Here is an 8,947-nt window from a genome sequence, read left to right as displayed (position 1 = left end):
CAGTCTGGGTGAGCTGGTTTTAGCTGGTTTGAGCCGGTCTCCCAGTCTGGGTGAGCTGGTTTTAGCTGGTTGGTTAGCTGGTCTCCCAGACTGACCAGCTAAAAAAAGTGATCAAAACCCCTCTAAAACTAGTCTGCAAACTATCTATGATCAGGCTGGAAGACCAGTTAAAACCAGCCAACCAGCTTAGACTGGTTCCAGCAGTTTTTTTTTAGAAGTAGCCTATGTTTTATGAGAAAATACTATCTCGGACTTTCTTCTTCAAAATTTCACGTCTAATTCAATGTGATATTTGCCATTTTTTGTAATTATTTGTGAAATTAATTTCTGTGAAAACTGCTACATTTTAGGAATTTCAGTGAAAATTGTTTTTTAAAAAAGTAAATCCTACAGTTAGTTACTGTATTATTTACTTTTTAAATTGCTATTTATTTACTAATTATTTATTCATCTTTTTATTTTTTTTAATTATTTTAAACCAAATGTAGGCCTATTCGTTTAAGTTATTTTACACTGTTTTTTTTTCTCACTTTTTCACAGCCCTCAATGTAAAAAAACAAGCCCATGCTATGACTAAATAAAATATACATTTTTACAAATATTCAATGAAGAGGTTCAAATTACTGAGTAATACAGCACAGAATATAGAATACAGTCTGGATGTCTTTGTATAACAGACTATCAATTTATTTTTACAGAAACACAGCACAAATACATGCTTCAAGCAGAAAACTTCTCAAAAGTGATAAAACAACAACTATAGTGTTGAAAATGAAGATAAAATACTTGTGACGGTTTGTGGTTGTGAAACGCAGGTGTGAACTGCATCTGGGGTTTCTCTCCTAAAACACCTGTTTGAACTTGAGGGAAACTGAGCTCTCTCTTTGATGTTAAGATGATTAAAAGTAAAACAAATATAATGTAAAAGGTGGGAAAATGCAAAATGTCTCTGCAAAGTGAAGTTTGTATCATTTGAGCACAGACACAGGGACTTTCTTTGACATTTTTTTATGCAATGACAAAAGCTGCTTAAAAACTTTTTCAACAAGAGAAAATATAACTATAAATTGCTTTAAAGGCACTCATCCTGTTGTTTAACACTCAGGATGTTTTCAGTATTTGAGTTTATAACTACCTTTCTTTAAGTTAGTGATTTAAGTGTTACTGAAGATGATATAATGTAGCCGCACTCTTTCAGTTCCAATGAAATCTGCAATGAAAAATCATTTCAAGTGCCCAAAACAGATATAGCTTCCAGTATCTGCTCTATTTTAGACACATTTGAGACAGACTTCAAGACGAGCTGCTTTGTGTTGACATGAGTTCAGCTCACAGTCTATAATATATCATCTTATTACATGGCGCTAAACCAAATAAACCGTATAACTGACCGCTGGTCCACATAACTCAATGCATCTGAAATAATAAAATAATTTCCACAATTGTTGCAATAATGAGAGAATAACTACACAATATATTTTTGATCACAGGCTACATGAGAGAGAAATCCATCAAACAAAATGGGGGTTTAATGAGCGTCTCTCTTTTGAATCTGTGATTATGGCTTATACATTCATATGATTAAACAATCCAACCTGGATATTTTGGCATGCACTGAAACATACAGACAGACCAACCGCAGACACGATCACCTCTGTGCCTCACCTCTGACACACAGACAAACTTCCTCTTCCACATTTATTGTCCGACAGCATTACTGTCTCATCAGAAGAGTCATCAGGATTCATAAGGCCTGGAATTTTCAGTCTTAAGTTACATTTAATGCACAATATGTGGCTCATTGTAAAGATTTATCACACAGAAGTGCAGAAATCAAACATTTCTACCCAATTTTAAGGCTTAAAAAAGCATGAAACGTGACGAGGCATGATTTGAGCTTAATTCCTCCATCAAAGGCTGTATACGCTCACATTCAGATCCTGATGAGCAATGCTGAGTACAACACTTCTGCATTTCATGATCACATTAATAAACGCAAGACAATGATAAACTCATACCGAACAGCAACCAGACATTGTTCCAAAAACAACATTTCCGACCCTGGAAATATAGTATAATCGGAGATACAGTCATTTGGAAATGCACGAACACAAATCAGTTATTGCCGATGTACATTTATTCATTATTCACACGCATAAACATGAGATAATGCTGCAGTATCAATACTATTCGACCTGCCACATTTATATTCATAAAGTACTGTCGATTTTATTTGCAAAAGATTTCCTAGAGCATGTCTCTGCATACTTAAAAAAAGTTTCTTTGTGCATGATAGTTGCCTTGTGATACTGTATAGAGAATCAACATTTCATTTAATCATTGTATTAATAAAAAAATAGCTAGTGGATTTAAATGCAATCTGCACTAACATCTGAAAAATATTAAGTCAAATGTATGAGAAGAAAAATACAATTTGAACATCCGACACACCAGACATCCGGCTGACTATAAACTTCACTATATGCTAAAAATCTGCAACCTGAATCATGCAAAAAAGAGGAAGTCCTGCTGGGCATAATTTTATTTCAGCCATTTGAATCATTAGCAGGGAGCATGCTGACTAATCAAAAGCTGAACGCGAATAGACTGACCATGATCTGTCTGTCCATCAGGTTCCCTTTTTTATCCTTTCACACTTTAACAAAGTGGCCTACATGAGATGTTTATATTGTGTTTGTGCCAAGAACATTCAGTAAATCTACACTGCCAGCAACAGCAGCGGTGTGTCTCTATGTTGAGCTGCTTGTGTGGCGAAAGAGAGTTTCTCCTGCAGCAGAAGACAGATTTCATTCTGCTCATATTACAGTCTGTCTGAGTGTTGAATTATAGTCTGAGCAATGATACGGGTGAACACTGAGCCATGCTATAAAATAAGCAATTGTGGAATAGGCTAATAATAATCATTTATTTAATGATTATTTGAAAATAATAAAGAAATTTGGTGACACAGTAGGGTTTAAAATTCTGAGATCATACTTAAATAAATAAATAGCCTATATAAATGATCATTTTTGTTTATTTAAACCTAGAAATAAGAAATAAAACAGTTTTAGGATAATGAAAACTATATAAATACTGTATATAAACTGTTATTAACTGAATTATTTTTAATGCACACACACACACACACACACACACACAGAGAGAGACAGAGAGAGAGAGAGCTAGAAATAAGCAAAGACAGAGAGAGAAAGAGTGAGCAAAGTTAATGTGATTTTTACAGTTAATGTGATGAACATTTTTTAAAAATGATATAAAATCAAGCCGACATATTCAACACATTTGTTACATAGGCTACTGATTTTTTCATTTCAACTTCTCACTAAAATTGTTGTTATGATAATACAATTTATAAAGTAAATGTTATTAAACTGCAAAATAGAAGCGTTTTCTCATGTGGCCTTGGACTTTTGGACTCACAATATACTGCAGGTAATCCAAAATAAATAAAAAATAAACAATGCATTGCTATAATTAATTTAGTTCTTATAAGTAGTTTAATTTTTAAAAAACAAGAGTTTAAAAGCTCAAATGAAGAGTGCAAGAGGGTTTTAGCCATACAATGTTTTCATCGGATATTATTAAAACTTTGCAACAGAGCAGTGGCCATTTTATAAGAAATGAACGTATGTAACATGCTTAAAATGTACGCTGGATACCCAAATGAAGTCCTGAAAAACACAAAACAGTTCCAGTAACATACCGCCAGCTTCTCTCCGCAGCCGCTCCTCTCTCTCTCTCTACCAGATCTTCCGGGAAAACTTTCATTGGTGAAACACTACTCTGCTGTTTCCATAGAGGCAGAACAACAGATCGATTTCATTACCAAATATGGGCACGGAAGTAGAACCGAGAGATTAAAAAAAATGCGTGCGTGCAAATACGCATTGACGTCAGACGCTATACGTTGCGTCCCAGGCTTTTAGAGAGAACGTTCCGACCGTGACAACAGCCTCGGTATCGAGAAATCGTTGTTGGTGAATGTTATTACACAGATTTCTTAGAAATAGATGGATCGCGAAACTCAATGAAATTATAATAGACGTGGGTGAATGTTTATTTTTATTTGAAACGATGCATTCATTTCCGTGCATGCGAATGAAAGAAACTCCAGAGAGGCTTTAAATGTCTGCCCCACTCTGATTAAATAAATAAATCCACACATTTCTTAATTTTCATATTTATTTTTTGTTTATTATAAACATGCCAGACCACTGAAAAGGAAGCAGGAAGAACAAAAAAATGCATAAAGATTTTTTTTTTTTGCCACCATGGTCAGATTATTATTATTATTATTATTTTGACAATACCAAAAAACAGTAAGTCACACACTAAAGACACGGTGTAACAGACTGCACTTGTACATCACCACACCAACTGATACAGTTACACGTACCTATGGTACAAAAGTGCATGAAAGCATGTCTTTCACAGGATGAACAACATATTCAACAATGTCAACATCTGGAAGAAACAAATAGTGACTATAGTGACTTCACTGGATGTAAGGGTCACATTACATCTACTGCACAGCATTCACTATATTTTTTGTAAATGTTGAACATGTCAGACTCATTTATGTAAGCATTTTCATAATATTTCACAGCACACCCTTCTTTCTCAGATTATTTCACTGTTAAAAATAAAGGTTCTTTATTGGCATTGGTCCATGAAGAATGTTTAACATCCATGGAACCTTTCCATTCCACAAAAAAGTTCTTTATTGTCGGAAAAAAATATTATTTTGAAATATTAAAATGTTTTTCACACTAAGAAAAAAAAATGGTGTTTTTAAGAACTGTTCATTGAAAGGTTCTTTGGGGAACCCAAAACATAAAAATTCCAAAAGGGGTTTTTCCAAGCGATGCCATAGAATAACTATTTTGGGTTCCCCAAAGAACCTTTCAACAAACAACTGTTAAAAGAACCATTGTTTTCTTATTGTGAAGAACGTTTTATTACTCTAAAGATCCTTTTGTGCAATGGAAAGGTTCCATAGATTTTAAAGGTTCTTCATGGAACCATAGATGCCAACAAAGATCAGCCTTTTTAAAGAACTGTTCACTGAAAGGTTCTTCAGCACTTTTAAAAATAAAGGATCCAAAAGTGGGGGTTCCACAGCAACACCATAGAGGAACTATTTTTTATTGAACAGTTATTAAAAGATCTATTTTTTCTTAGTGTGAAGAACGTAATCATCTAAAGAACCTTTTTCCACTATAAAGAGTGTTTGTACAATGGAAAGGTTCCAAAGGTTCTTCATGGAACCATAAATGCCAATAAAGTACCTAGACATCACTGTGAAAACCCCATTTTGGAACCTTTATAAGAACGATGTACCAGAAGCTTCATAAAGTCGTCAAGATTTCTTTGGCTGCATTAGATTCGCCCTCTTTGCCACTGTCATGCTTCTCCACATCTGCATTGTTGAAGCTGAAGACAGGCACGGCGTTGGTGCTGCTACAGGTGGGGCTGCATGAAGGCGAGCTGAGAGGTTCCAACCCGCCACCCATTGACATGTAAAGGGTCTCCCATTCGCTTAGGCCCAGAGAGCTAGTAAGGTCGATATCTGGCACTAACAGATCCATGTCATCGCCGCTGTCAATCACGTCGCTAATGTCTTCCATGGACACATCTCGCATATCGATGTACGGTTCCACCTCAGCGGCTCCCAGTTCGGCACTGGAACACAGAAGGACATCAGAGTCGCCAAAGATCGCAGTGCTGGTGGGGTCGGCCTGTTGAGGGGAGGTGGGTGCCTGATCTGGGCAGACATTAGGAGCTTGAATCTGCTCCTCCTGGGCTTGGGTTTGTTCCTCACTCTCTGCCGCCTCTTCCTCCGTGAGTTTACAATGGGGCTTGTGAGCAGAGAGGATGAGTTCAAGTCGTTCTTTCTCTTTTAACAGACTGGCAATCTCAGACTGCAGAGCTGCTTTGTCCTCCTCGAGACTATCGGTTTCCTAGACATAGGCAGATTATAATCATATCACGCACAAAGTTATCTTTTTTGTTGTTGTTGATGCAGACGACTGCATATTATGGTGGTTTGCAAACTTACAGTTTGGAGGCTGTTGGTTAGTTCTCGTCTGCGATTTCGACACTTGGCAGCTGCGAGTTTATTCCTTTCTCTTCTGATCCTCTTCCTCTCCTCTTCCTCTGGAGAAAGCTGAAATAAACACATGCACATTTATATATTGGAATAATGCTCACCAAGGCACAGTTCATTTGTTAAAAAACAGTAATATTGTAAAATAACCATTCTCTCTCTCACACACACACACACACACACACACACACAAATATATATATATATATATATATATATTTGTGTGTGTGTGTGTGTAATAAATATATAGCAAACCCAAGTTTGTGGGTTCAATTCCCAGGAAAAATGTTTTTTATTAATCGACATTAAATCTAATTAGTATGGAATGCACTGTGAGTTTGATTAAAAGCCATATGCATATTTTATAATGATCAAACACTACGTTTTTTTTAACGGCGGTTAATATAAGCATAATTGAGTGACAGCAAATGCATACTAAATTAAGAAATGCATGCATATTTTTACTTAAAATTCAATTCTTAAAAATAAAGGTTCCATGAGGAAGTTTTTCACAGTAATGCTTTAGAAGAACCATTTTAGGTTCCCCAAAGAACCCAAAGGTTCTTAAAAGAACCATAAAAAGAACCATCTGAAGAAGTTCTTAAAAGAACCATAAAAAGAACCATCTGAAGAACTTTTTTTTCCAGGACCTTTGTGTAATTGAAAGGTTCCATGGATGTTAAAGGTTCTTAATAGAACCATAGATGCCAAGAACCTTTGATTTTAAGAATGTAACAGGGCAATATACTATTTATTTATTTTTTATTTATGAAATAAATAAATATACTAGTATATCATGGATGTAAATATATGTTTTCTACAGTCAGTTGAATGTGGATTTCTTCAGAAAACCAAGCTGCATTTAAACAAAAATCAAATTTATATACTGAGCATTTATATTAAATAGGTATTTATTTACCTGATCTTTCACCCCCTTCCTCTGGCCAGTGAAGGTCTTTTGAGCTGGTTTGGCATCTGTGGAGTGAGACGAGCTCTGTGGTTTCTCGTCTCTGCAGGGCGACACTGAGGAGATGTCAGTCGACAGGACCATCCACTTGAGATCTGGAGCTGAAGCTACAGCAGTGACCGTTGGAACAAAGGGAGCATCAGCATCCTTCAGAATACCTGTCTTCTGAGAACGAGCACGAAAATGTGTTCATCATATATGGTCCATAGCAAAATTGCATTTTAATACAACTTACATCAATCATTTGGTTGTATTAAAAAAAAAATGAAATCATCACATAAGCATAAATCATCAATCACAGCTCTTATAAATAGTCCATTTAGGTTACATTCCAGGTAAACATGCAATTGATTGTACCTGCGTATCCTTCATCTCAGAAGCTGATGTGTGCAGCAGCTGTTCTTCAGACACCTGCGAAACACTCGCGATTTTAGGCATCACTTCTGCTAGATCGCTCCAGGAGATGCTGGGAACCAGATTGATATGTGACTAATGTCACCAAATGCTATTCTGCAGGGTTTTTTTATCTGGATTGAGGTTACTACACTAGGAGGCACCAGCCATCAACGCTGCTTCTCTTTATAGTGAGGCAGATTTTTATGAATGAAATTTGTGAGACTGTACCACTGATCCGGAGGGGAGACAGTTTAGCACGAGCCAAATATATATACGGCATTTCACAGATATGCCTGACTCAAAACAATTCTCGCTTTGATTCAACATTTTAGGCATTCAAATAAAGCGTCCAATGTGTAAACCAAGGTTATTTTCTTTCATTTTAACGCTGTAGCTTTCACATGAATGAACAAGATACGTCATTTTACGTGCCTTGTTTGCATTCCCGTGTGAGGTTGCGATTTATGCATATAATAGAGATGTATATTTTAAAGATGGTTGTTCTGCAAGCGCGTGATTGCCTCACGAGGCATAATTGAGATAAATAAACAACAAAAAATACACACTGCATTTGACATCATCAATGTCAGAAAGTGTCATTCAAAGAGTATGTATGCCAAAGGATGAGAATTAAACAATTAAATAATTGTTGTGATACTTCAACCGCGCCCTTTCTATTAAAAACTGCGATTTTTCGTGTCCCTTGTCAATTACAATGATGGATCTCCCACTCAGAGAGCTCCAGCAACAACCCTGTCGCTAATGTGGGCAGCCAATCAGAGAGCAGCGTGTCTTGACCATATAAGGCACATCCGGTGTGGAGCTTCTCGCTGCAGCGATACTGCGGCACAGCCTATTTTTATCATATCACACTTAATTCAATGACATTCTTATGACGACATCTTCGCCAAGTAGCCAAAATGATCTAAGTATGTGTTTTAAGGTTTTTTTTTTTTTCTTTTTCAAATAAAGTTGTCGATTTCATAACTGTCTGCTGGCAGACATTATTCTGTTTATCATGTTAAGGATCTGCACAAAAAAGCCCAAGGGCTTTCTATGTGTTAATTCGCACTTGGACTGGAAGAAAACGCCATTGTTCTTCTCAATAACCTGTGTGAAAATCTCTATTCATAGCTCAGATGAGGTAATCCTGCTTTCACAGGAGGGCGTGTGAGTGGGGCCTCCCTTCTGTCCACAGTCCAAGTGTTTCCCGGCAGATCCGCCTCTGGTTTCTGATCTGTGATTCTCATGAAGGGAAAAGGGCCATATGCAGGGTCATTCCGCAAAACCAATACCTATTACCAAAATAAAATTATTTTAATAAAATTACAAATATTTTTTAATTATTATTTTAATCAAATTGTTCTTTTAAAAATATTATATATATATATATAATTTTATATATTTTAATAGTTTTTGTTCTTTCTCAATGAGGAAGCTATTATTGGCCTGTTCTC

The 8,947-nt window shown here is 36.1% G+C and overlaps 1 protein-coding gene across 2 annotated transcripts; it reads right to left on the bottom strand.

The window, feature by feature from the left end:
- Positions 1-5,366: 5,366 nt before the first annotated feature.
- LOC107697117 (proto-oncogene c-Fos-like) lies at positions 5,367-7,998 on the bottom strand. Of its 2 annotated transcripts, none has more exons than XM_016497756.1 (4): positions 7,452-7,998; positions 7,047-7,259; positions 6,080-6,187; positions 5,367-5,981 (listed from the first exon to the last, which is right to left on the bottom strand). In XM_016497756.1, the coding sequence occupies exons 1-4, from the start codon at positions 7,530-7,532 to the stop codon at positions 5,370-5,372; spliced, it is 1,014 nt and encodes a 337-aa protein (XP_016353242.1). In that variant the 5' UTR covers positions 7,533-7,998; the 3' UTR covers positions 5,367-5,369. The 2 variants fall into 2 exon arrangements, with proteins under 2 accessions (XP_016353242.1, XP_016353243.1); XM_016497757.1 differs by having other exon boundaries at positions 7,047-7,256.
- Positions 7,999-8,947: the final 949 nt, after the last annotated feature.

This window comes from Sinocyclocheilus anshuiensis, unplaced genomic scaffold (assembly GCF_001515605.1).
Source record: "Sinocyclocheilus anshuiensis isolate Anshui unplaced genomic scaffold, SAMN03320099.WGS_v1.1 scaffold38, whole genome shotgun sequence".
In the NCBI taxonomy this organism is placed as follows: domain Eukaryota; kingdom Metazoa; phylum Chordata; class Actinopteri; order Cypriniformes; family Cyprinidae; genus Sinocyclocheilus; species Sinocyclocheilus anshuiensis.
Note: the sequence above shows the minus strand (reverse complement) of the source record. Positions and strands in the feature narration are given on the sequence as shown.

Excerpts from the sequence above, each read along its gene's own strand:
- LOC107697117 (XM_016497756.1), bottom strand. The coding sequence starts at position 7,532 with ATGCCTAAAATCGCGAGTGTTTCGCAGGTGTCTGAAGAACAGCTGCTG. Across the intron at positions 7,260-7,451 it reads CTGAGATGAAGGATACGCAG|AAGACAGGTATTCTGAAGGA; the intron begins GTACAATCAATT and ends GCTCGTTCTCAG. Across the intron at positions 6,188-7,046 it reads GGAAGGGGGTGAAAGATCAG|CTTTCTCCAGAGGAAGAGGA; the intron begins GTAAATAAATAC and ends TGTTTATTTCAG.